The sequence below is a fragment of the Pteronotus mesoamericanus genome, unplaced genomic scaffold (genome assembly GCF_021234165.1).
Source record: "Pteronotus mesoamericanus isolate MK-2021 breed Mesoamerican mustached bat unplaced genomic scaffold, CSHL_Meso_final contig_116, whole genome shotgun sequence".
In the NCBI taxonomy this organism is placed as follows: Eukaryota; Metazoa; Chordata; class Mammalia; order Chiroptera; family Mormoopidae; genus Pteronotus; species Pteronotus mesoamericanus.
Genome location: NW_026555027.1, coordinates 8,775,618 through 8,801,627, shown reverse-complemented (window position 1 = coordinate 8,801,627; position 26,010 = coordinate 8,775,618). Strand labels below are relative to the sequence as shown.

Here is a 26,010-nt window from a genome sequence, read left to right as displayed (position 1 = left end):
GGGCCATTTTAGCATCAAAAGAGTGGTAGTTACAGATTAGAACCTATTTCATGAGGCTAGGCTCTGTGGATCCACGCGATTGAAAGAGGATAAAGGAGTGGTTCCCCTATGGCTGCATGACCGCAAGCGGATGCGGAGGGACTGCCAACAGACACAGGGTTCCTTTCTGGAGTGACAACGTGTGCAAATTAAATTGTGGTGCTGGTTGCACAACTCTGAATGCTAAATATTGCTTGCATACTAAAAACCACTGGATTGACCACGTTCAATGGTAAAATGTATGCTCTTAAAATGAAAGGGCCTGTGAACCCACGCTGGTGTAAACAAGTGACTAGACAAGTGAATCAGGGAGGAGAAAACCTCTCCTGGCGGAAGGCGGAATAATAAACGTAGAAGGGAATTAGGAGAATCACCCCTTGGCCACCCTTTTAATGGAAATTGATTCAGAAACACAAATCATCAATGGAAGCTACAACTGGAGAGTGAGAGTTTGGAAACTGTGTTTACATAGTTTCAAAGTACCTCCCCACAAAATGCTTGTTAATTACAGAGAGTAAAAATTGTAACTTTACAGTGGGGAAAGCAAATGTTCAAGGTTGACAATGCCAGAGAAGGGACACTGAGGAGGACGGGTCACAGACACTCAGCATGGCGCTCAGGGGAGTCAACTAAAGTGCACCCCCTGGTGCACTTTACACGAGGAAACTTCACACAAAGGCTGGGCCTGGATGCGTCAAAAATGGCACTGTCTTAATGCAAAGAATGGCTAGCGAGACCCGGCCACTAGTGCGGCCCGCGGTTGGGGATTTGCTATCAAGGACGCTATGGGGTTGATTGGCAAACTCAAAGTAGGCTCTGTTGATTAGATCATAGCTTTGTATTGACGTTAACTTTTTGTTTGTTTTTTAAAAGATTTTTTAAAGAGCAGTTTTATTTTGACAGTTGTATTGTCCAATTTATTTTATGGAAAACAGGGTTTCATTTTTAGGGAATACACACTGAAGTGTTTAGGAATAAGGGACTTACTCTCAACTGTGCAGAAAAAAAAGCAGAGAGACCCCTGGCCGGTGGTGGCTCAGTTGGCTGGGCACTGTCCCACAAACCAAAAGGTCGCTGGTTCAATTCCCAGTCAGGGTACCTGCCTGGGTTGCAGGTTCAGTCCCCCTGGGGCTCTTACAGAGGGCAACTGATCACATCACTGTTTCTCTTTTTCTCTCTCCCTTCCCCTCTCTCTATAATCAAAAACAAAGCAAAATATATTTTTAAAATATAGACAACAAATAGATGATACTTAGATTCATATAATACATGCACAAACACATACAGAGAGAGATAAAGGAAGAGAGGAAAAAACTGTAAAGCGAATGTAATAATTATTGAACATTTGGAAGGGCCTCTGGGAATTCTTTGTACCATTCTTACCGCTTTTCTGGCAGTTGGAAATTGTGTCAAAAAATCTTTCAAAATGTTGGCGCGTGGGCTGCCATTACAACGACCCCAAACTCCTGGAGGCTAGAAATCCAGAATCAAGGCAGGACCTTGCTCCCCCTGAGCACCGAGAGGGGTCGGGGGGCTCTTCCGGCCTCTCCCAGCTCCTGGTGCCACGTCCCTGTCTCGCGCCAGCAGGGCTCCAATCTCCACCTCTGTGGCCACATGTCCTTGTCCTCTCTGTGTCTGTGTCCAAATTTCCCTCTTATGAGGATACCAGTATGATGTCATCTTAAGTTGATTATACCCTCTAAGACCCTAATTTTAAATAAGGTCACACTCACAGATTCCAGGGATTAATATATGAGGGACCTCGTGTTGTGAAATCCCCGGATTTGCCGTGGATTAAAGAGAGTCGTTCCAGACACCAACTGTCTGTCAAGGAAAGGGGAAGGCGGTTCCCTCTAGTGTGGAAGGCCCCGAGCCCCTGTGCTCAATGGCTTTTATTGAGAGGATTGCAGGCGGGGGATTGGCAGCAGGGAAGTATAGGTAATATAATTACATCAGCAGTTTAAGCTGACAAGAGTAGATACTGTTTAAAGATGACAATGGCAGGAACACACCAAATTGCTTCGTGTCCAGGTTGAGCAAACATTATGGCACCAGGTGGGATCTAGGTCAGGGTCCAGGAGTTTTGTAAATTTCTTTCCCAGCCTTGAGCTGGTTATCTGGCAAAAGGTTAACAGAGCCTGAGGGAGAAACAAAGCCTGCTTCAGGGAGTGTGATTTACTTCTAGGCCTGATTTCCCCCAGGGACCCTTGGAGTCAACATCGGGTTTTGCCTGCCTCCAGCTTTACCAGTGTTCCTAGGCCAAGGCCTACGGGTCCTCTCCCGGGCCCCAGCTTGCGCGGGGCTACAGTTCCCAACACCACTCAAAGCGGCCCCCTGCATCAGTACAAGTTTAACATTTGGGAATCTGGATGAGTATCTAGGAATTCTTTGCCACTTCTGTGACAGTCTGAAATTATGCCAAGATAAAATGATGCAGAGCATGATCAAAAACTACCTGAAGACCTGGTCGGTGTGGTTCCGTGGGTTGGGCATTGTCCCACAGACCAAAAGGTCACCTGTCCAATTCTCTGCCAGGGCACATGCCTGGGTTGCAGGTTTGGTCCCTTCAGGTGCGAACAAGAAGACAACTAATCAATGCTTCTCTTGCTGTCTTTCTCCCTAACCTTCCCCTCTCAATGGCTTCAAATACATAAATAAATTAGTTAATTAATTAAAAACCCCAACCCTACCCCCAAGGGCCCCACATCACTGAGGCTAAAGTCCAGACCCTGGCTCACAGAGCTCAGGCCCCACCCCTTCGCACCGTCTGCGACCTCTCCTCCTCCTCACTGCGGGGGTCCCTCTAAGGGGCCTGAGCTGGTTCCTGCCCAGCATGGGCAATGGCGGCTTCCACCTGGAACACTCCTCCCCCAGAACAAGGTGTGGCTCCGGAGGCCTCCACCCAAGGTCACCTGTCCAGGGAGACTTTTCTTGACCCCCCCGATCTAAGACTAGCTCCCCTTTCCGTCCCTCTCCCACATTCCAGACTTTATGGTTCTTCATACCGGTTCTCACTAGTGGACATTTCATTATGAAATCCTGTCTGGTTGAGCCCCCTTCTCCTAGGTCAGTGATTTCCAACCTTTTCCATCTCATAGCACACAAAAACTAATTACTAAAGTTCCACGGCACTCCAGAAAATACAGTCTTTGCTGATCTGACAAAAATAGGTATCATTTTTATTGGTTTACTACTACTAATATTAGTAATTGCCTACCTTTCTTGCTCTCAAAATGACTTTAAAAAAAAAAATCAGGTGCCTATACTTGTATATAAGGATTTCTGGCACCAAGAATTAACCAATCAGATGCAACATTATTATGTGATGTGACCAGTAAGAGGCAACTCTCTTATATGACCTATATATTTATGGTTCAAGACAGGTCATTCCCATAGAATGGCTATTGTTGTGTTGGCTGTTGGTATTTTTTTATTTGACAATCTGACAGAAAAGAGGTCAGTATCCCTGAGTAAATAGTCAGGTATTGCATGTTTTAACAATTCTTGCGTCCCACAGGTTGAAAATCGCTGGCCTAGATAGTTTAGAAACAGCGCTGGGGAAGAAGCCCCTGGTACTCTGAGTGGGGCTCTATACAAGGGCCTGGGACATGTTTGGGCAGGTGGCAGGGACTTGCTAAATAATTGTAGATGGGGCCTAGACACAAGGCGCTCAGTAGAGCGACTCAGCGTGCCCCCCTGTGTCCAAACCAGGAGGCACCGCCCTTGACGAGTCACGTGTGGAGAAACTCAGCTTGAGGGGTTCTCCATTCAGCTCTGGGGGACTCCAGAGCGCACCGTTTGGAATAGGGTTGTTAGGTGTGGCCTCCCAGGGCTCCCAGACCCCTCCTGGCTGGCAGCCCCGGCGTCCATTGATGGGGACCACCTGCGTAACATCCGTTTTAAGGGGCTTTTGTGACTTTTGACCTAGTCTCAGTGAGCTCGGGTCCCTCCTCTGACCAGTGGGAGAGCCCCCTTGCTGGGCGGACAAGGGCGCTGGGCCGAGGAAGGCTGTGTGTCTGGGCACTGGGATAGGAAAAAACCCCGATAACCCTCCTGCCGCGGTCTGTCCAGCGCCCAGGTGCTGAGCGCTCACTGTGTGCGTGTCCGGCCGCTGCAACTGCCGGCCCCTACGGTCCCGAGACAAGAGGGCGAGAGCGTGTAGGCCCCTAGACCACGGGGACCAGGGTCCGCGTAAAAGGACCCCGAGGGCGGGATATTTGCTGAGGCTCATCCTCCGGGCCTTCCAAGTTTTTCTCCTCTCCATACGGCACGTTTTAAATTCATCCATAGATGTTTATTACGCCGCGCAGAGCGAGCAGTTACCCAAGCAGTAAAACAGCCTCGGGTATAAAGGGTACGCACAGCCCCCGGGGCCGCGGGGTGGCGAGGACCTGCGTCAAAAGAGCGTGGGGTGTGGGGGCGGGGCAGCGGGGAGGCGTGGGTCCAGCCTGCGCCTGCACAGTTCGAGGGCAGGATGGGGGCAGGGTCCTGGGAATGGATGGGGTCTGGGGGCAGGCGGGTCCCGACCCGCGGGGCGGCAGTGGGGGTGGGACGGGAGGAGTGGGGTCGCAGGCGGGGAGTGGAGTTGGCGCGGGGGGCGGGGCAGCGGGGGCGGAGGGCCGGGCGTGGCGGCGGCCTGGCGCTCAGCACCTCGGGATTGGTTGAAAGCGGGCCTTCCGCCCCCGCTTCTCAGCCAATCGTCTTCTAGCCACTCTCTCACGCAGGATCCGTCTGAGGCCCGCTAACCCCGGTTCGAGTACCTGGGTCACAGGTGTCTGGCCTCAGCTCGCCGCTCCTGGACTCCCCCTTCCCACGTTCGGTACAGGTGAGCACCACGCCGCCCAGATCCGCCCCAGCCCTGGGCCGAGGGGTCGTCTGGGTACCGGGGCGACCATCCTCCGCCGGAGTTGCATCATCTGCAGCCGCACGAGGAGGAACTGGGCTGGCGACCCCTCCTGGCTCTCGAGACCCCCTCTACAGCAGTCGAGACCGCCCTGAAGCCGAGGGTTCAGAGCTCGTGGGCCCGGGACCCACCCCAACTCCGAGTTGTGGAGGATGGGGGGCCGTGAGCCTGGGACCACCGCGCTGAACCGGGGAGGGAATTCTGGGGAGGTGAGCCGTAATGGTGCCCAACATTGATTTTTCGCCGCATTCTGGATGGGAAATGGCTGTTTCGCAAATTGTTCCTTTCCACCAATTGCATAGGGTGGGGGTAAATGTTGATGTAGCTGCGTGGGCGGCGGTCGAGTTGCGTGCCCGTGTCGGGCAGGGCGACCGGGGCCCTGCCCGGAGCACGGTGTCGGCGGCGGGGGGAGGGGTGGCGGGAACGCGAAACTTTTAGCTTCAGGATTATGAGCCTACGGTGTGCAGATTCACTGGAGGGCCTCGGTCTCCCACCTGGAAATTCTTCAAAAGAGACGTCCTCCGCACACTTTGCCCTAACCGTATTCCTTCGGGCTGACCGGTGCGCGAGTGCGGGGTGCCCTGGCAGGCACCATGACCCCAGGAGTGTCTCGCGGTTTAAGGGGTGGGAAGAACATCTGGAGGCGCCAGGTGAGCTGGCCTTCCGGGGACGCACGTGCGTCTGCCTGCTCTAGCCGCTGGAAGCTGAGCCAGGCAATGCGGGCCAGAGCCTGCGTGCTTTTGGGTTCTGCGAACCAGATCGATTTCGATCTGTGTTCCCTGCAGCTCCTTACCTTTCTGGCGGTTGCTTCAGGGTGGGGCAAGTCGCCAAGAAAGAGATGCCTGCATCTGCAGGGACTGGGTCTCCGTGGGATTTTGGCCAGACCAGCAACCCAGCTAGCGCCCACTGGCCAGGGCACTGCCAGGCTTTTGGGCTCTGGACAATAGTGGCGGAGCGGGGAGGGAGGTCTACAACATTGGCGGGGTGGGGGTGGGGCAGGGGGGGAGGTACCTTTGGAGAATGGAAGAATCACCTCCCCGCAGACCTAGCAGTGACAGAGAGCAGGCTCTGTTCCACGTGCTTGGCCGAATAATAGTCCATGTATGGAGATAGCACATTTTGTACGAGTATATCCATTCCTTCATTGATGGACACTTGCTTTGTCTGCACATTTTGGCTATTTGTGAATAGTGCTATTGTGAATGTGGTGAGCAAATATGTTTCCATTTTTTTTGAATAGATGTCTAGGAGTAAAGTTGTGGGGGTTACCTATGGTTCAACTTTTGAGATACCGCCAAACTTGTCCAGAGCACCTGGTGCCTGTGTTTTTATGCCTGTTCTCGCTGAGCTTCCTGAATGAGTGGAGCCCCACACCCCGGCGGGGTGGGTGAGAGGCCAGGCCCAGCAGCATCGGCGGAGGCTCTTCTGCAGCGGTTGGGAGTGGCCTCAACAGATGACTTCTCTTCCCCATCCCTCTGATAAATCGCAGCATGCCTTCTGAGACTCCCCAAGCCGAAGAGGGGGCGGCACGGTGCCCCCACCTCTTAGGAGCACACTCAGCGAAAGGGAGCCTGGAGCAGAGGCCTCCGGAGGACAAGGACAGCAAGGACCGCCTGTGGATCCGGCCTGATGCCCCGAGCAGATGCTCTTGGAAGCTGGGCAGGCCCATCACTGAGTCCCCTCATCACCACACTGCCTTGTAAGTCCTTGTTTATGATGACACGGTGGTTCACCTGCTACCTGGAGAGGAAGAGTTTGTGGATTTGGGGTGTGACTCCCCGCAACTTGTAATCCCTATGATTGCCGGTGAGCTGCAAGATGGCGGCACTTTATAGATGAGTCCATCAAGGCTGAGAGAGGCAAAGGCTTCTTTGCCCCGTAGCCCTGCACCTAGGTCAGTGCCCAGCCAGAGTAGGTGCTGAATACATAAACAGAAGTGCCCAAGGCACACTCTGTGCGTGACCAGCGGGGGGAAGTTTCTAACCCAGGTCCATCTGGCCACACACTCCTGTGTGAGGTGAGTGTGCCTAATTTCAGCGATCAGGATTATATCGGCACCTTTCTACCTAACTCTAAGTCATAAACATTTCTCCTGGTCGTGAACCATTTTTTGATAGCAGGCTCTTTTTGAGGTTGGAAGGAGACTGTTGTACGAATAAACCGTAATTTTTTAAGCCCTCCAATGGGATGTAGATGTAGCAGTCACCTTATTCTGAATAACTACAATAGAAACCACTACACATTCATGTAGTCAGTATGTCTTTATGAAGCACCTACTATATTTTGTGCCCTGTTCTAGGTGCATGAGATCTGTCCTGGGTGAAGAGGGGAAAAAAAGACAGCATCCCCAACCCATCATGAAACTTAAATCGAGCTCACTAAATTTTAGGATTATCTTTATTTTCATAGTGTAATCTGCCAGAATCAAAGGCTGCCTTTTAGATGTTTGATTCTCATTCTGTATAAACCCCTATACCAACATTCCCGATGATTGATTTTAAAATCAGAACGGGGTGGCAGCGGAGAGAAGGGCGCACTTCTCTGCGGGGGCCAACAGGTAGAAATGGAAATTTACAAACACAGGAGCTCCAATCAGACAGATCTATCTCAGTGCTGCGCACTTAGGAGCCAAGTGGGCCGCTGGCCAGACAGGATGAGCCCTCAGTGCCAAAACAAACCAGATCGGAAAAAACAAACAAACAAACCAAGCTGAGCCCTGGGTGAAAGCTGGGGGAGGTGCGGGTGTGGCCGCGGGTAGGCAGGGAAGAGAGTCCCCAGGGTGGGCAGTCTCTCGGAGTCTTGGGGTGGGAAAGGCGCCCTCCTCTCCAGCCTGTTAGACACTTCACGTCTGGGCCTAATTACCCCTCATTAAAAGCCCCGAAGGGGTTGCTCTCCCATCCTGGGGCTCAGAGCCCTGCACCACTGGTCCCAGTTCAGGTGACCTGGCCATGAGGGAGCTGGGCTCCAGCCCAAGCGGCCTGGGGCTCCTCTGCTAGCAGGACACTAGACCAAGGTACCCAGGAGGAGACGGTCCTTGGGGGTCCTGACTGTGGGACGGAGGTGACCTGGCAGGTGGCTTGCGAAAGGCCTCAGAGCTGGCACCTGCCTAGGCAGAAGGCGCTTAGAAGTGTGGCTGCCTGGGGAAGGGGTTCCAGATGGCTCCGAGGCGGGGCGGGCTTAGAAGAGGGTCAGAGTAGGAGCAGCAGAGCAAGCGGAGGGGCCGCGGGGAGGGAGGGGCGGGCAGGTCCCTTTCCCTGGGAAGGAGTTTGGGATTTATTCCGAGATGCCATGGGGCTGTCCTCCCAGAGGCCTCGGGGACTGTCCAAGTGAAAACAATTGAGAGGAGGTGTCTCCAGGGCCGTCCCTGGTAAAATCTCTTCCCGGGCCCCTGCGCTGATCACCTCCTGCCAGATCCTCGGGTGACTGAGTCAGGAGCTCAGAGTTCTTGGCCTGCCCAACACCGCCCTTGGTTGGGGGTGGGCCTCAGCCTCCTCTGGCCGCAGCCACAACCCCCTGGGTCAGGTGAGACTCTGCCACTCCGCAGTCCTCCAGTCCCTCCCCCACGTGACCATGCAAGTGTTTACCTCTGGCGGCCTTTGCTTTAATTTAACTAGTTAATGAATCAACCCCCGGCAAGGCCCCAAGAACCTGGCCTCCAAAATGGGGTCAGGAGCCCTTTGCCCCCAGCCTGGCTCTCCCTTCACCCTGCCACCCTGCCTCTGGCGTGGCTGTCCCTTCCGGCTCCCTGCCACAGCGGAAGGGAGCAGTTGGATGCCAGCTGGTCCGCACAGCTGCCTGTTTGAGCCCCCGGGGGCGGGGGGAATGCAGCATTTTGTCACCTGTCTCAGGACCCCTGCGGAGCTGGGCCACTACCTGGGAGGTGGGGCCAGGAGTCTCTGTGTTTAATGGGCTCAGCGCTGGTGATTGGGGCTCACTAAAGGCTGAGGACCACAGAGGGGTGCATGAGAAGCCCAAGGGAGTAGGAGCTATTTAATTTCTTCAAGATCAGGCCAGTTGCGTATGTGCCTGGCTGGATTTGTGGTGAGCACCGGTCCCTGAGGGCGAGGAGGAAACGTCCCCACCGGAGCCATGTAGGAAGTGCCCGTGTCATGCTTTGCAGAAGCCTGAACGCTGTCCTTCCGCCAGCTTGGCAGGTGGAGACTGGGTAGATGGTAGTCGCTGGCCCGTGAGAAGGAAAGCCCCCCCTGGGCCTGGAGGTCCCCCTGGGAATGGGTCCTGACCCTGACCCCAACGGCAAAATGACCAACACGAGGTCTCTGCTCTTTTGTCTTGAGCACCACGTTCCACGCCACCTGTGCCTGACACTTTCTGAGTGATGGCAGGTGCTCTTTACAGTCTCTGCCACTGCCCGGTGGCCAGGCAGTCTGAAGGGTCTCCGCTCTGGGGTCAGTTTTTTGATCAAAGAGAAGAAAAGGGGGTGCGGGGTGCGGCGGTCAGACGCAGAGAAAGGAAAGGAATTGAGGTCCCCAGGAAAGACTTCCTAAAAGGAGGGCTCGGACCTGTTGTTTTGAAGTCAGTGTTTACTTTAACTTTTGTGTTTGGGAATAACTTAGCTCGGGCAAGTAGCTGCAAAAACAGTGCAGAGAGGCCCTGTGGCCCCTTCCCCTCGCTGCCCGTGGAGGACATCTTTCACTGCCAGGGCGCCTTGTCTTTCCTCCCTCCCTCTCTCCCTCTCCCCTCTGCGTTCTTCCCTCTTTTGCATTTTCCCCCAAAGGAATGCTTTACTGACAGTATTGACAGAACTCATTATTTACTTTGAGGCAAAGGCAAACCCTTTACCAGCCCTGTCACCAGCCCGCATGCCGCCTTCTCACCACGCGGCGGGTCTGAGACCTGGCTCTGGAGAGAGGACACGAGGGAGCCTGACTGCGGTCCCCCGGGGCGCCCGCCATAGCGCACTGCCAAACCCGGCGTGGCACTGGTGCGGCTGAGTGACAACTAAATCACGGACGTGATTCATTGTACAGGTTTTTAGGGGGTGGGTGGGGGGTGGGGGTGTGTGTGGTGACCTTTTATCCTGTGTGTAGATTTGTGTAATCACTGCCCAGGTCCCTCATTACAGCCAGTTCTTTGATTTCTTTTTTGACTTATTTAAAAGAATGTGCTGGCCAGCCAAGGCCGGTACCATTTTACTTTGTTTTTCTGAATAATCATGGGCTCTTCTATTTTAGGGGAAAATCCCCCAAAATCTTGCCCGATATCCTGAAGAAGATTGGAGATACCCCCATGGTGAGAATCAACAAGATCGGGAAAAACTTTGGCCTCAAGTGTGAGCTCTGTGAGTACCTGCTTCCTCCGTCCTGTGCTCGGCCCCCCACGGCCTGGGGGTGCGGGAGGGGCCCCTCAGACCCACAGGGTGGGGGGTTCATGAATGACCGAGGCTGGGTCAGGTGAGATTGGGAAGAATGTGCGAGAGGGCGACCGAGTGGGTCGCTCTGGAGCCGGCGTCAGCGAGGAGGGCACGTGTGGGCTGAGGCCTGAGTGCGCGGGGGGAGCGAGCGCGGCCCCCGGGAGGCAGGCCCGGGACCGTGTCACAGGCCGACCGTGCGGGAAGGAGAGTCATCTCCCCAGGACAGGGCAGGAGGAGGCCAGAGCCTTAAAGTTTTCTGGGGAGGGGCAGGCGCCCTGCCGATGGGCGATGTGATGCCAGGGACGGTTTTTGCGCCAAGCGTCTCAGCCACCACCTGGGCGGGAATTGCTTATCTCCGTGTTTGGCTGGTTTTGTGGGGACAGACCGCTCACCAATCATTTATGAGACAAAGAGCGGGAATTTGGGGGGCTCTGTCTGGCCTCATCCTATGTAAGCAAGGGGGTCATCCCCGAGTCTTATCTGTCATTTGGGGAAGGGGCTGCTCTGCAGGAAGTGGCCTCTAGGCACACAAGGGGGTGGGGTTTCTTCACTGTCACTGTCTCTGGCGCAGGAGCCCGAGCAAAGCTGCCCCTTTGTCACAGGGGAAACAGCAATGCAAGTGCCCTAGAGGGGAACCAGGCGCTCTGGGGTGCAGTGGGCCTGAGGGGCCAGGTGACACCAGGGGGAAGCCAGCCTCAAGGAAGTGGCACCACCCAGGGGAGGGACTGAGGCCACGGGTCACCAGCAGAGCCCCCCGCCCCCCCAGGGAAAGAATTCCCTAAGAAGCCGCGAGCGGCAAGCGCTCCTGGCAGCACTTGGGGGTGCCCTGCAGACTCCCCGGCCCAGGTCTGCTCTGTGCTCTCGCCTCAGGTGAGAGGGATGGGGGCCCGCTGCTCCGAGCTTGGCCGCGGCCCCAGGAGAGGCTCCGTGTGTCCATGTCACACACGGACAAGCCGATGAGGCCACGTGCGGATCAGCTCAGGTCCCTGTGTCAGCTCCGGCCTTCGCTCAGGCTGGTTAGAACTGTCTAACCAGGTGATTCGGGCGTGAGGCCAAGAAGGGTCCTGGGGTGCGGGCGTGCTCAGCAGTCAGGCACCTGGGAACCCCCCCACCACACATGCCCATACACACACGTGCACACCCACCACATACACACACCCACATGCATGTCCACATGTGGTCCCAGCAGGGGCCTCCCCTGGCTCTAGGGGACAATGTCTATCTAGAGGTAGAATTTCAGAAACTGGGACAAACTAGGTCAGAGGTTGTGTGGCGAGGGTTGTAGGCTGGCCCACGGCCTTCAAACCCCAGGAGGTGCAGCAGCTCCCTCTCTTTGCAAGCAGTGCATATTTATAGGGGGTAGGAGGGAGTCGTCTTAAGGAAAGAGCGGAGCCCAGGACTCCACTGGAAAGGATGGCGTGTTCGCTGGGCGGGGAGGGTGGTGCAGAGCCTGTGGCTCTGGGCAGCGGTATCTCCAGGGGCAGGTGATGAGAGGTGGGCGGGGCGGGTTTTGGGTCCTGAAGGAGTGTGTCCCGGACCCGTGGCTTCAGGGCATCAAGTGATCTGGCAGGGGCTGCTGGGTACGGCCGGGCCCTGAGGGATACATGGGCTCAAATCAGCTGACGGCTGCACACCCAGCAAGCTCCTGGGGGCTTCCATGCCATTGGGGGCTCCTTCCCTCGGGGTCGCCATGTGGCCCCTGGCAGGTGGAGGGGGGCCACCTGCAGCTTTGGTGGTGGGTGGGTAGGTGTGGAGAGGGGGCAGACGTACGCAACCAGGGACACCGGGCCTGGCCCTGCATCGGTGGATCAGGTGGTGGGGGAGGGGGCGGCAGGGGTCAGGGAGGGGTCAGGGGCCTTTTCCTGTCTCATGACCCGTCTCTGGCTCCCAGTGGCCAAGTGTGAGTTCTTCAATGCGGGCGGGAGCGTGAAGGACCGCATCAGCCTGCGCATGATCGAGGAGGCCGAGCGCGCCGGGACCCTGAAGCCCGGGGACACCATCATCGAGCCGACGTCTGGGAACACAGGTGCGCGCTGGGACCAACCGGGGTCGCTCTCCGCCTGCAGTTCGCTCAGAACGCACGCGCGCTGCGCCTGGGTGTTGCACCTGCCTCCTCTGGCATCTTACGGGTGGGCCTGCATTACTGGTGTCAGATGTTCATGTGAGCAGCTACATCTGAGAGTGAAACTGTGTCTTGGTTTCCTATAGCTGCCATAACAAATTCCGCAGACTAGTGGCTTAATCAACATGCGTGTATGCCCTCCCAGCCCTGGAGGCTGGAGTCCAACGTAAGGGTTTCGCAGCGCTGGTTCCTCCTGAGGCCTCTCTCCTTGGCCTGTAGGCAGCTGTCTTCCCCCTGTGTCCTCCCACGGTTGTCCCCTCTCCATGGGTCTGTGCCCTCATCTCCTCTTCTGAGGACGCAGTCATGTGGGAGTAGGAACCACCCAGCGACCTCATTTAACTTTACTTACCTCTTCAAAACCCATTTCCAAATACTGTCACTTTCTGAGAGGTTGGGGGCTGAGACGTCAACATAGGAATTTTGGAGGACACAGTGCAGCCCATAACACTCTGCCATCTGGCCCCCAAGCCCCACATCCTGCTCACATGCAAAGTGCACTGCCTCTGTGCCAGCAGCCCCGGCCGGCCTGAGCTCCCTCCCGCACCCGCTCTGCGGGCCAGGGTCTCATCCGCTCACGTTCGTGCCGAGGCAGGGTGCTTTCCCGCTGTGAACCTGTGAAACCAGCCGAGTCACGTGCTTCCAAAATGCAGCGGTGGGGCGGGCACAGGACAGACACCCCCTTGCCAGGGGAGAGACAGGAAAGAAGGAGGGGTGCTGGGTCCCCAGCAAGTCTGAAACCTTGCTTGGCAAATTCCACTCGGTCTTTTTTTAAAGATTTTATTTATATTTTTAGAGAGGGGAATGGGAGGGAGGAAGAGAGGGAGAAAAACATTGCTTGGTCGCCCCTCTACACGCCCGACCAGGGACCCGGCCCGCAACCCAGGCCTGTGCCCTAACGAGGAATCGGACCAGCAACCTTTTGCTTCATAGCCTGTGCTCAGTCCACTGAGCCACACCAGCCAGGGCCCATTGGGTCTTAAGACTCGACAGTAATACTCTTTTGCTTGATGTTCTGTCCCCTGGGCGGTGGCGGTGGCCCTGACCCTTCTGGGCCCAGGGAGGAGGCCGCCCTGCTGATCTCTGCCTGCCATCCGGGCCGTCCTCCCTTTCCATGAAGGACTGCGTGTGCCCGCGGTCAGCCCGCACCATTCGCTCTCACCGCTGCTGCCCTAAGGCGTCTGGGACGGGGGCGGGCACCCAGCGAAAGCTGGAGGGACTGGAGCTGGTGTTTGCACCCCGGCTTCTCTTCCCCCGAGCGCCCTTGTCTTCTATTTCATCTCTGCACTCTCTCTGTCTCAACGCTGAGGGCAGAGCGGGACAGCGTGGGGCTTTGGGGAAGCTGCAGTGCCCTCTCCTTGGGTCTTTGGGGCTTGTTTCCGGCCTCCCAGTCGGGGGCCGCAGGTGCAGGGGGTAGGGTGTCACCCGCGTCCCTGTGTGCTGTCCCCAGGGATCGGGCTGGCCCTGGCTGCTGCGGTGAAGGGCTATCGGTGCATCATAGTGATGCCAGAGAAGATGAGCATGGAGAAGGTAGGCTGGCGGGCGGGCCTGTCCCCCGGGGCCCCTGGCCCGGCTTGGGAGGCCTGGCGGGGCGCTGAAGGCTCAGTTCCCTTGCAGGTGGATGTCCTGCGGGCCCTGGGGGCTGAGATTGTGAGGACACCCACCAATGCCAGGTTTGACTCCCCCGAGTCACACGTCGGGGTGGCATGGAGGCTGAAGAACGAGATCCCCAATTCTCACATCCTGGACCAGGTGAGGCCTGGGGCAAGTGTGCGCTCGGCGTGGCATCCGGGGGGACCTGTGTTGCGGTGTCGGGGTGGTGCCGCATTTCCTGCAGGAGCGGGGGCTGCAAAGGCGACTGACACCGCGAGCGGCCCAAGTTGCTGACTTCTTCCGCGTGGGCCGGGCCATTGGTTGTCTGCGTCCAGCTCAGTTCATCACGCTGGGCGGGCCTGCCCTTCGCTGAGGGCCCTGGACGCTCTCTGCAGGCATGAAACACATGCAAACATTTTTTTACTGGAAGCTCTTCTTTGCTTCTTTGCTTCCAAAGTGAGTGGAAGCCCTCACTTTGCCCCTGGGTTAATTCAGAAATTGCATCTTCTGAAGAGCTGGGTTTACTGTTTTGTGCCTGTTGAGGCTCCTAAAACTGCCGTCGGCCCTCCTTCCCAGAGCTGCTGGAATCCTCTCTGGCGTGCAGGGAGCTCATTTGCCTGTTTGCCAGATGCCCTGTGGCTGCTGCCATTTCAACGTCTTGGACCTCCACTCACAGCCCCTTTGCTTGCTCTCTTTCCACGCAGTACCGCAATGTCAACAACCCCATCGCTCACTACGACAGCACGGCCGAGGAGATCCTGCAGCAGTGTGATGGTGTGTACTGCCGTCCTAGCCCCTCTGCCCGCCTTCCCTGCCTCTCTCTCTAGTCGCCTGAGAGTGCACAAGTCACTTGCCCGTGCCTTGGTAAACTATTCACCCTTCAAAACGCCGGTCAAATGCCCGACCTCTGTGACATGCGCATTTCTCTAGAGCAGTTTCCGGCTTCTCTTGTGCTGTCTTGGACTTTGCGTGTGCCTCTTCTAAACATTGCCAAGCAGATCATGCAGTTGTACTTGTCTACCCAGCAGTCTGTCCTCCAGAGCTGTAGAAGCGCCCGCCTGTGGGAAGCAAGCGTGTCCTGGGCGGGTGCTGGGCCTGCAGCTGGGGCCTCACGTTGCTGAATGGCACTGGGCATCAAGCCCTGGCTCGAGTGTTGAATTCCACACTCAGATTTTCTCACCTCCAGAGCCCGGGGCGGGGGATGTCAACAATTCGCGTACTGTCTATGTGGGCATGCAGCTCCTGGAACATTTCCTGCTTGGAGTCTGGTTTTGGCACTGGCTTAAGTGCAGCCGCGTTCCATGCCCAGGAGCCAGCAGTGAAGGCCAGGCATTTGCTCACCTAGGTTTTATATGTGAGAATCCTCTCATCAGGCAAAAGCAGCCCCCTGCCTCGGCACGGGGGCCCGCGCGGACTTGCCTGCAGGATGCCTGGCCGGCGCCCGGCAGCAGCAGAGCCCACGTGATCTCTGGGCCGAGCCAGACTGACTTATTCTATCCTTCGTGATTCAGTTGACTTGTTCCCAATGTCCAAAACCAAACAGCATACAAAGGTACATCGTGAGGAGCCCCTCTGTGTCCCGCCCCCCCTGCCCCCGGCAGCCACCACATGGTCCTTCCCACCCTTCCAGGCAGACTTTACACCAAATAGGGATTCAGTGGCTGAGTGTCATTTAGCAAAGACTCAAATGAAGCTCCGTCCCTGTGATCCAGGGACAAAATGCTTCCCCAAGATGAAGGACTGTGATGAAAAGCTGTGGAAATTGGAGAACAGTTTTTCTTTTGACCTTTTTTGATAACCCACCTTCATTTGGGTCGAGTATGTTTTCAATTATTATCGGAATGTCCTTCCTGATGTGGCCTCTGTCCCATCAGGGAAGCTGGACATGTTGGTGGCTTCAGCGGGCACAGGTGGCACCATCACGGGCATTGCCAGGAAGCTAAAGGAGAAGTGTCCCGGATGCAAAGTGAGTGACCCAGGGCTGCTGGGGCAGTGGGGGCGGGGGGAGGAGAGGGAAGTTGCAGCCCCCTCCGTTACAAAGAGGAATCCAACGATCCAGTGAGCTGGGGGTGGAAGTCAGTTTGGGTGGCCCCCGGGGGTCACTAAGAAGGTCTAAGCTCTCAGGTTCAGGTCCCGCGTCTGCCCCGCCTGGGCTCGGAGAGGCAGGGAGGTCACTGGGTTGCAGTTGAGTGGGCTTGGGGGCGGGGCTCACAGAAACACCTGCTGGGGATGCTGAGCCCCTTCCTCCCTGCGTCCACCTCCCCGCTGGCCAGGGAGGGGCCAGTGCCAGCATGGCACCTTGTTCCCAAGGCCCTGTCTGTCCCCTGGGGCGACGTGTCGGGGCTGTCCTGGGACATGCTGTGCAGGAGGAACTTCCTTGGGAAACCACTTCCCCACTGCAATTCCGTGGTTTCTGGGTCCTGAGTCTGGCCCCGGAGCCGGGAACAAGACCTGCATCCCACGGGCAGATCGTTCACAGGAGTCCGTCCGCCCGGCCTTGCCCTGCCGACGGGAGCTGGGCTCGTCCAGATTGCTCTTGCTGGACACAGGCCCTAACGCTGCCCCCTCCGTAGATCATTGGGGTGGACCCCGAAGGCTCCATCCTTGCGGAGCCTGAGGAGCTGAACCGGACGGAGCTGACAGCCTACGAGGTGGAAGGGATCGGCTATGACTTCATCCCCACCGTGCTGGACCGGTCGGTAGGTAGGGCCCCGGGACTGGTTCCCGCCCCCGGGGCTCGCCCTTCCACCAGCTTGCACATCTGTATGCGCCCGGCTGACCGCAGGCGCCCGGCCTGGCTTTCCCGCTGCGGGAGGGGCAGAAACATGACCACGTGCAGGCAGGCGGAGGAAGCGTAGTCTTGAAGGTCAAAACCAGGTAACATCGGCCCCATATCCCAGTATGTGATGTGACCTGCTGGGCAAAGACCCCAGAAGGTTTCGCTTTGACCCACATGCACAGATGAGGGCCCTGCAGGGGGAGGGAACTTGGGCAGGTGAGCAAGAAGAATGCGGGAGCGGTAAGAACCCCAGAACAGGCTCCTTCTAAGGGCTCAAAAAGGCTTCAGTCTAAGGGGCGTGGAGTCCGGCCTGTAGGACATGGGGCCGTGCAGCAGGAGCCAGCAGGCCAGTTTAATTGCCACGTGCAGAACGCGTTGAACCAGGAAGGTAGAAAGTTCTGGGTTTATAGTCATGAGTCTCGGACCCCAGAGCAGGGACTGGGGCTGGGTCTACTGAGGTCACAGCCACCTGGACTGAGGTCATCTGTGAAGTTGCAAACACAGCTGTGAGGCCCCCACCCCCACCGCATACCTGCTCGAGCTCCTCCTGCAGCCGGCAATCTGGGCCCCGCCCGCAGGTGGTGGACAAGTGGTTCAAGTGCAACGATGAGGAGTCCTTTGCCTTTGCCCGCATGCTGATCGCACAGGAGGGACTGCTATGCGGTGAGTGGCGGGCGGGTACTGGGGTGGCAGCTGGGGTGCAAAGGACAGATGGGCGCGTGCCCTCTGCCAGCTTCCAGGCCAAAGGTGTAAAGGATGCCCCCATTCAGAGGCTGCGTGGCAGCTCCCCTGGGTGCTGTCTGCCTGCTCTGGACCTATGGGGGTCTGCCGGTCCGTCCTCCGGATCGGCGGCCAGCTCACAGGGGAGGCAGGAGCGCCCTTCCAGTGTGGCCGGAGCTCTGGGTCAACGTTCCTGGGTCTGCCTGCTTTGCTTTCTGCCTCTGCCAACCTGGCTGAGGGTGGGGCGTGGCATGAAGCCCTGAAAAGGCTCTGGGGACACAGCTTGACACAAAAAAAGAGGCAGCTGCCGGCTTTGCACTCCTGGCAAAGTTAACAGTGGGGACTGAGGTGTGGCCCCCAAGAGGCGACCTGGCAGCACCGTCATTGGCGCATGTGTGTTTTGGGGCCAGAGATCTAGGGCTGTGTGGCTTTTTCAGTCCAGACCAGCATTGCCCTTGGGGTGGGGGCTCCCCATCAGTGGGGGTCCCGGGCCGGGGCGGGGTGCTCGGGGAGGCCGGGCGGTGTGCAGCCTGAGGGCTTCCATGGCCAGGGGATGGGACGAGGCTCTTGCCTCCCCACGCCCCTCTGACTCCGGTGGGTCAGACACCAGTGGGTCTGACACCGGCGGGTCTGACACCGGCCCTCTCGGCAGGTGGCAGTGCCGGCAGCGCCATGGCGGTGGCCGTGAAGGCGGCCCAGGAGCTGCGGGAGGGCCAGCGCTGTGTGGTGATTCTGCCCGACTCCGTCCGGAACTACATGTGAGAAGGCCCCTTCCTCCTCCCCGCTTGGTCCTGTCCTTCCCTGGCACCCCCTCGGATGCTGCAGCTGTAGCTCTGCTGGATGCCCCCTGCCCCGAGGTCTGACAGCAGGGGGGTGGGGTGGGGTCAGGGGGCCCTGCAGGCTCTGCTCCCGCCCTCCTTGGCCACAGCTCCCCCTACATCTCCCGGGTGGGGGGCGCCCATGTATTCTCCGCCTGCTGTGTCCATGTCTGGGGTCTTCTAGATGTGCTTAAACACAATGCACAAGCCCTGCCTGGTGTAGCTCAGTGGACTAAGCACCAGCCTGCAAACCAAAGGGTCGCTGGTTCGATTCCCAGTCAGGGCACGTGCCTGGGTTGCGGGCCAGGTCCCCAGCAGGGGATGTGTGAGAGGCAAATACACATTAATGTTTCCCTCTCTCCTTCCCTTTCCCTCTCTCTAAAAATAAATAAAATCTTTAAAATAAAATTTAAAAAAACCCCAAAACGCACAACTGTGGTGGCAAGTGGCGGCACCCACAAGCCTGGCAGGACTCCTTGCAGGGCAGTGGCCCTGCTCCCACCCACAGCTCCGCCCCCACACCCCCATTGCTCCCGTGAGACCTCTGGGCCTAACGCACCAGCTGAGGGAGGGTGAGGAGGCAGCCCCCCAAAAAGGCCTCTGCCCCACTTGCCCGTTGCGTCACCCGCACTCCGGCCCGCAGCCCAGGCATATGCCCTGACCGGGAATCGAACCAGCGACCTTTGGCTTCGTGGGATAACCCTTGATCCACTGAGCCAGGCAGGCCCGGGCGGTGCTGGGCTTTCTGTGAGAACCGTGCCCCTTGGTGTGAGCAGAGGCAGTGGCGGGACCCTCTGCCTGGCCCTGTTGACCTCCTGACGCCTGCAGGTCCAAGTTCCTGAGTGACAGATGGATGCTTCAGAAGGGCTTCCTGAAGGAGGAGGACCTCTCGGTGAAGAAGCCCTGGTGAGGGCGCCTCTGAGCAGGGACCACACCCCAAGAACCACCTGCGGGATACCCGCTCCAGCACCTGGGGCGCCGGGGCTGCCCCATGCCTGGCCAGTCGTCCCCACGGGCTCGCTGCGTGATGCTACCCTGTGTCAGGGTGTCTGTCCTTGACTCCCACCTGCCCTGCTCTCCCTGCAGGTGGTGGCACCTCAAAGTCCAGGAGCTGAGCCTGTCGGCCCCGCTGACAGTGCTGCCCACAGTCACCTGTGAGCACACCATCGAGATCCTCCGAGAGAAGGGCTTCGACCAGGCCCCGGTGGTGGATGAGTCGGGGTCAGTCTCAGCCACACTCCAGGACAGGGCTGGCCCGCTGACCTCGGTCACTTTGCATAGGAATGTCCAGAGCATTGGACCGCGCCCATGTCCCTGAGCGTGGGCGGGGCGGTGGGGGGGAGCTGGCCGTATTAACCCTTGTGTCCCACCCCGCTGCACTCAGTGCCAGCACAGGAGGCTAGGGGCAGTCGCTGGCCTTGCTCTGAGCAGTCGCTGCATAGTGACCATGCCCCAGAACCTGACAGTTGTCCAGGTTCTCCTGGGACTGTTACTGTTCTAGCACCAAAAGTCCCATGTCCCAGAGCATGGGGACACCTGTCGGATGGAAATGCCCAAAGCTCTCACTGGTTTACTGCCTGCCCGCCTTGGACGGGCCGGTCCAGGGCAGGGCGCCTGGTCACCGCTGGCTTCCTGCCACGTGTGGGCCCTCGGCAGATGCGCGCTGAGTTCCCAGAGGAATTCCACACTGGGCCGGAGGCCACTCTGATGCTGGGGGTGGGGTGGGGGGCTGGGGGCGTGTTCTGCTGCCTCAGGGCCCGGGAGGCCCCTGCACTGACCCCGCCCCTGCCCCTCCCCCAGGGTGATCCTGGGGATGGTGACTCTGGGGAACATGCTGTCATGCCTGCTGGCTGGGAAGGTGCGGCCGTCTGACCAAGTTCACAAAGTCCTCTACAAGCAGTTCAAACAGGTACGAGCCCCGGCTCGCTGGAGCGGGCTGCCGAGGCCCACTTCCGCCCCCGTGTCCGCCGGGCCCTCATTTCTCCCCGTGAGGCACTCATCTGAGCACATCTGGCACGCCTAATGATTCCATAAGAACTAGAATGTTCCGGGAGAAGTACCACATCACCCCTGGCCGTGCTGCCGCTGGTCAGACCTCCCTGGATGTCCGCAGACAATGGCCACCCTCTGACAGGCCTGGATTGAGCCAACTGGACGCCGCTCTTGGTGTCTCTGAGGCCACTGCCATTGGGGCGCCCCGCTCCCTAGTCCCGGGTTCACACCCACCTTCTCTGACCTCCCAGTGAGCATGACTAAGGTGGGGCCCCAACCTAGGAAAGAACCCGACCTTCTACTCTCTCTCACACAAGACACACACAGCTGGAATGTCACCATTTCCATCCCCAGTGCCATCAGCTGTCATGTGGTCCCCGCAGCGCCCCTCACCCTACCCCCCATAACCAAGAGAGACCTCAGGAGGACAGGCTGCTCAAATAGTTCGGGCTCCATCGCTTTCCGAGGGCCAAGCGGGAGGCGTGGTGAGCTCGCTCCATTCTGCTCTTCCCTTCACCTTGTCTGTGAAATTCCCGATCATTTACAACCAGAAAGATCTTCTCAAATGGAATTATGGCCACATATGAGTTCAGCTTGCAGAGAAGTCGCCTTCTGGTGCCCCACATCTGATCCCCCACATCTGACCCCCCCCGGAGGGGGCATTCTGTCCCTGCCGAGTGTGCCTGCCGGCCAGCAGCTGGCTCAGCGAGCCCCCCGAGCGCCTGGGAGCTGCCAGCCCCGAGGCCTCCTTGGGTGTGGCTTCCAAAAGGATGTGGAGATGGCCATTGGGGCCACCCAGACCCCTCGCGAAGAGCAAACCTCCCCTCCTGGGCATCTAGTGTCTGTTACCAGGTGGGCCAAGAGGAGCCCTAGGGTCACCCCCATCCCCATTTCCTGGGTGTTCCCCGCGGACTGAGCCCCCAGGGGCCCCTGCAGGCCGGGCGCAGGTGACGTGGGGGCAAGGGCTCCAGGCAGCCTTTCCCGAGGGGCTGCGCGTGGAGCCTCCGAGACTGGGCGGGAGGGAGCAGGCACTTGGACACGCAAGGCCTCTGGGTCAGTGACCTGTGGACTGAGTGGGGTGATGTGCCTGGAACTGGGGGGCCCCCGTGGGTCAGCGTCACCCCTCCTGCACCTCGGCTGGTCTCTGATTGCCACTTAACTGGCGTCCCCACTCCTCCTCCGTCGGTCTCCTGTTTCCCCAGTTCCCTTTGCCTGTCTCTGCGTAAACTCCTTCCCGGGAAGCTGCAGGTGAGTCCAGCTGTGTCGAGCTTTGAATGCTGGACCCTAAGTGCCTATTTTCCTTTAGGGCTCCCTGTGACTTGTCTGTGGAGCGAAGGCACAGAGTGAATCCCATGTCCCCCTTTCCCCTGACAGCTTCCCTGTGACTACGTGCCACACCGGTCTTAGGGTTACCATTGATGATGAATATTACAGAGCTAGTGACTGAAGTCCCTCGTTTACATGAAGGCTCGACCTCTGTGTTCTGCAGTTCGATGGTTGTGACAGTGTAGAGTGATGTGTCCATGACGGAATCACAGGATTAGACTGTGTGTGTACGGCCGCATGGCCCCTGTGATCTACCCATTTCTCTCTCCCTCCCTCCCCCAACACCTGGCACCACTGATCACCCAAGTTTTTCCTTTTCTAGATCATTCGAGAATTAGAATCCCAGTGAGGGCAGCCTCCCCCACTGGCTCCTGCGCAGCGATGCGTGCTGCACATCCCTGTCTTTTCCTGGGCTGACAGCTGACCCAGTGTCTTTTCCTGGGGCCATGTCGGCCTCCGACTCCTGCAGTTTCTAACCCTGGAGAAGGCTGCAGAGGAAGCGGGGCCCGGCCTTGCCCGCTGCCCTGTGCGCCTTCCCGTGGTGGGCCTGGCTGGGCCGCCCTGCTGTGCGCTGACCCCCTGGCTTCTCTTCCAGATCCGCCCGACGGACCCGCTGGGCACGCTCTCCCGCATCCTGGAGATGGACCACTTCGCCCTGGTGGTCCACGAGCAGATCCAGTGTAAGTGGGGCTGGCGGCGGGGGTGGTGGAGCCCTGCGGGGCGCGGGCCACCAAGGCCCAGCCCCAGGGTCCCTCATGCACTTCGCTGCCATGAGCTCCTGTGCGGCAGTGAGGCCCTGGTGCCTCATGGGCACTTGGGGACCAGTGGTGCTGACCTTCAGCCACTCCCAGCCCTGAGCACGGCTCTCAGAGGGGCCCCTCTGTAGGCCAGGCCGGGGCGCCTACGAGGGCGAGGGTTGCAGAGATCACAAGAATCGGGAGTGCCCTGGAGCCTGCCCCCCACCCCCACCCACCGTCGAGGGCCGTCAGGGTCTGGGCGGCCAAGTCTAACCCCTCTCCCGTCCTTGGCTCCACAGCGCAGGACCAGGCCTTGGCAGGAGTGGTGGGGGGGCCCGCAGGTATGTACGCCCGCTGTCCGCACCTCGGAAATGGCTCTGCTCTCACAACTGCAGCTCCGAGCACAGAGGAGGGCGTCCGGGCTCGCAGGCCCCAGGGCTTGGCGGGGAGGGCTCTTGCTTCATCTCCATTTACTTGTATTTGAATGTCTCCCTGCTCCCAGAATATGAGTTTCGACGTCAGGGTCCACAAATGAAGTGTCCTTGGGCACGGCCATGCCTGACACCGTGTCCACGGCTGCCTTCATGCTGTCGGCAGAGCCGCGCGGTCACGACAGAGACTCTGGCCCTTCGCAGAGGTGGCCAGAGAAAAAGAGCAGACGAGGGCAGGCGGCAGAGGCCGCGCAGACCACCCCCCTTGCAGAGGCCATGCTCTTCCTAAGTCCCGCTTTGCCTAGAGGTCCCTGAAATGAGGGCAGCTGGTTCCCTCTGGGCCTCCCTTGTTTTTTTCCTGAGGCGCTCTGAGTAGGCCTGCAGGGTCCCTGGATCCTCTGTGTCTCCCCCCTCCCCTACCCAGGGGACATGTGGCCCTGGAGTCACTGGGACGGGGTCTGGAGGGATAAAACGTGGCCTGGGCACTTCCCACCCTCCCGCAGCACCACCTGGCCCTCTGTGCTTCATGGCAACTGTATCTGGGCTCTACAGAGAAACAGGACCAGAGGGGTGTGTGTGTGTAGAGAGATTTGTTGGAAGGACTGGCTCATGTGACTAGTTTGGCAGGTCCCATGATCTGCAGGGGGAGTGGGCAGACTTGAGATGCAGGAAGAGCCAAGGTTTCAGTTCAAATCCAAAGGCTGGGAAAGTCCCTTCTTCCTTTGGGAGCATCAGCCATTTCGTTCTATTGAGGTCTTCAACTGATTGGATGAGGCCCACCCACACCAGGGAGGGCAGTCTGCTTTACTCAGTCCACCGGGTCAAATGTTGATTTCATCGAGAAACACCCAGACTGATGTTTGACCAAATCTGAGCACTCTGTGCCCAGTCAAGCGGAGGCGTCTCACAATCTGCTCTCCCGGGGGATGGCATCCATTCTAAGCCCGAGAGAGAAACAAGGGTTTGAGGACAGTCACAGCCGGAGATGTGAGCTGACGTAGCTCGTGGGTATGCTTGGTGTTGGAATTTCATGCCAAGACCTGAGCCTCGCCCACCCAGGCTGGCCCACAGGCCGCTCACAGCCAGCGAGGCTCCTGGGCACGTGGCCGTGGACGCGGCCCCGAGGGCAGCACCCTGCTCGCTGCAGCTCCACCTAGGTGGCACCTGTCAGGAGGAGGGGCCTCTGTTGTTGGGCTTCTGTGGGTGCTGCCAGGGGCTGTAGACACTGGGGCAGCTCCCAGCTGGTCCCCTAGGGCCACACTTTGTGGTTCAGCTTCCAGAGTGCCCGGGGGTGGGCACGGCTCCATGTGGAGGTGCTTTAACCCACTGCCTTGTTCCCTCCTCAGACCACAGCCACGGGAAGTCCAGTAAGAGGCAGATGGTGTTCGGGGTCGTCACCGCCATTGACCTGCTGAACTTTGTGGCTGCCCGGGAGCGGGACCAGAAGATAAAGTCAGCAAGTGCCTTGGAACCCAGGGCTGGCGGGGCTGAGGCCCAGCTCTGACTCCGCACACACCGCCTGCTCTTTTGCTCTCACAAACACTAACCAACAAGCCTGTGTGCCTTTTAACCACCAGCGCTGGGCACTGCCCTTGCTGTGGGCAGCAAGGAGCGGGGGTAGGGTGCTTAGCCGGAGGCCAGTGGGAATGGTACAGTTCCTTTATGAATACCTGACACTTGAATGAATAGAATGTGCTTTTAACTTTCTCTTAAAATGTTTCAACAAGGAAATCATATTAAAAGGGTACTCAGCCAGGTTGGTGAACCCATGCAGTGATGGGGCCAGAGTGGACTGAAGGCAGAAGGCAGTGCCTTTTCCAGAGAAGAATCCAGAATGGGGAGCCGCAGGGAGGGAGCTCAGGAAGCACGGATGGGTTCAGGGGCCCTCGCAGGGAAGCGCTGTCTGCTTAGGGCGAGGTTGGTTAGAGTGACTTTAGTGTTTGGGATGTTGTAATTGAGGTGAAATTCACATACCTAAAATGAACGGATTTTAAGGGTACAATTCGGTAGCGTTTACTACATTCAAGATGTTGTACAGCCACCACCTCTGTCAAGTCCCAAATTTCCCACACCCCCTTAAGCGGCCATTCCCTTCTTCCTCCCCTCGCCTGCCCCCCCCTCCTGGCAACCACTAATTGCTTTCTGTCTCTGTACGGATTTACCTATTTGGGGTATTTCAGATAAATGGGATCGTACAATCTGTGGCCTTTTGAGTCTGGCTTATTTCACTTAACATGTTTTCAAGGTTCGTTTTGTAGCAGGTGTATTTTCTTTCTTTTTATGGCTGAATAATAGTCCCCTCACCAGCTGATGGAAGTTTAGGTCATTTCCACTGACTATTATGAATTGTGCTGTTGTGGACATTTGTGTACATGTATTTGTTTGAATGACTGTTTTCAATAATTTGGGGCGTATACCCAGGACTGGAATTACTGGGTTGCGTGATAATTCTATGGTTAATTTTTAAAGGAACTGCCCAACTGTGCCCCACAGTAGCTGTACCATTTTATGTTCCCACAAGCCATGCGTAAAGGTTCCAGTTTCTCCTTATCCTTGACGACACTTAATTTCCTCTTTTTTTTTAAATAGCTATGGTAGTGGGTATGATGTGGTGTCTTGTGGTTTTGACTTGCTTTTCACTAATGACCAGTGATACTGGGCTTTCTTCCACTTGTATCTTTTTTGGAGAAATGTCTATGCAGGTCTTTAGGCTATTTTTAAATTGGGTTGTCTTTTGTTGTTTTGTTGTAGGAGTTCTTTATGTATTCTGGAACTAGACCCTTATTGGAATTATGACTTACAAATATCTTCTCCCATTCCATTGGATGTCTTTTCCCTTTTCTTGATAAAACTTTGGGGCACAACAGTTTTTCATTTTGATGACATCTAATTTATCTATTTTTTCTTTTGTTCTACTTTGCAATTCTACCTAAGAACTCATTGTCAAATCGAAGGTCATGAAAATGTGCTCCTATTTTCTTCCAAGAGTTTTATACTTTTAGCTCAAAGTTAGCTCATTCTGAGGTAATTTTTCTATATGGTGTGAGGTAGGGGTCCAACTTTATCCTTTTATATGTGACTATCCATTTCTTGAAGTTACGTTCTTTTCCCATTGACTGGTCTTAGCGCTCCTGCTCAGAATCAACTGGCCGTAGATGTATGGGTTTATTTCTGGACTCTCA

The 26,010-nt window shown here is 57.3% G+C and overlaps 1 protein-coding gene across 4 annotated transcripts; it reads left to right on the top strand.

Annotated features, from left to right (window-relative positions):
• Nucleotides 1-4,736: 4,736 nt before the first annotated feature.
• CBS (cystathionine beta-synthase) lies at nt 4,737-25,028 on the top strand. 4 transcript variants are annotated; one of them, XM_054578715.1, is made up of 17 exons: nt 4,737-4,864; nt 6,432-6,641; nt 10,135-10,241; nt 12,205-12,339; nt 13,883-13,962; nt 14,050-14,184; nt 14,730-14,799; nt 15,900-15,991; nt 16,599-16,724; nt 17,383-17,467; nt 18,177-18,282; nt 19,171-19,248; nt 19,429-19,563; nt 20,143-20,251; nt 22,256-22,340; nt 22,697-22,738; nt 24,175-25,028. In XM_054578715.1, the coding sequence occupies exons 2-17, from the start codon at nt 6,433-6,435 to the stop codon at nt 24,330-24,332; spliced, it is 1,752 nt and encodes a 583-aa protein (XP_054434690.1). In that variant the 5' UTR covers nt 4,737-4,864; nt 6,432; the 3' UTR covers nt 24,333-25,028. The 4 variants fall into 4 exon arrangements, with proteins under 4 accessions (XP_054434690.1, XP_054434698.1, XP_054434682.1 ...); XM_054578723.1 differs by lacking the exon at nt 4,737-4,864 and adding an exon at nt 5,132-5,151; XM_054578707.1 differs by lacking the exon at nt 4,737-4,864 and adding an exon at nt 6,016-6,149.
• The last annotated feature ends 982 nt before the right edge of the window (nt 25,029-26,010 follow it).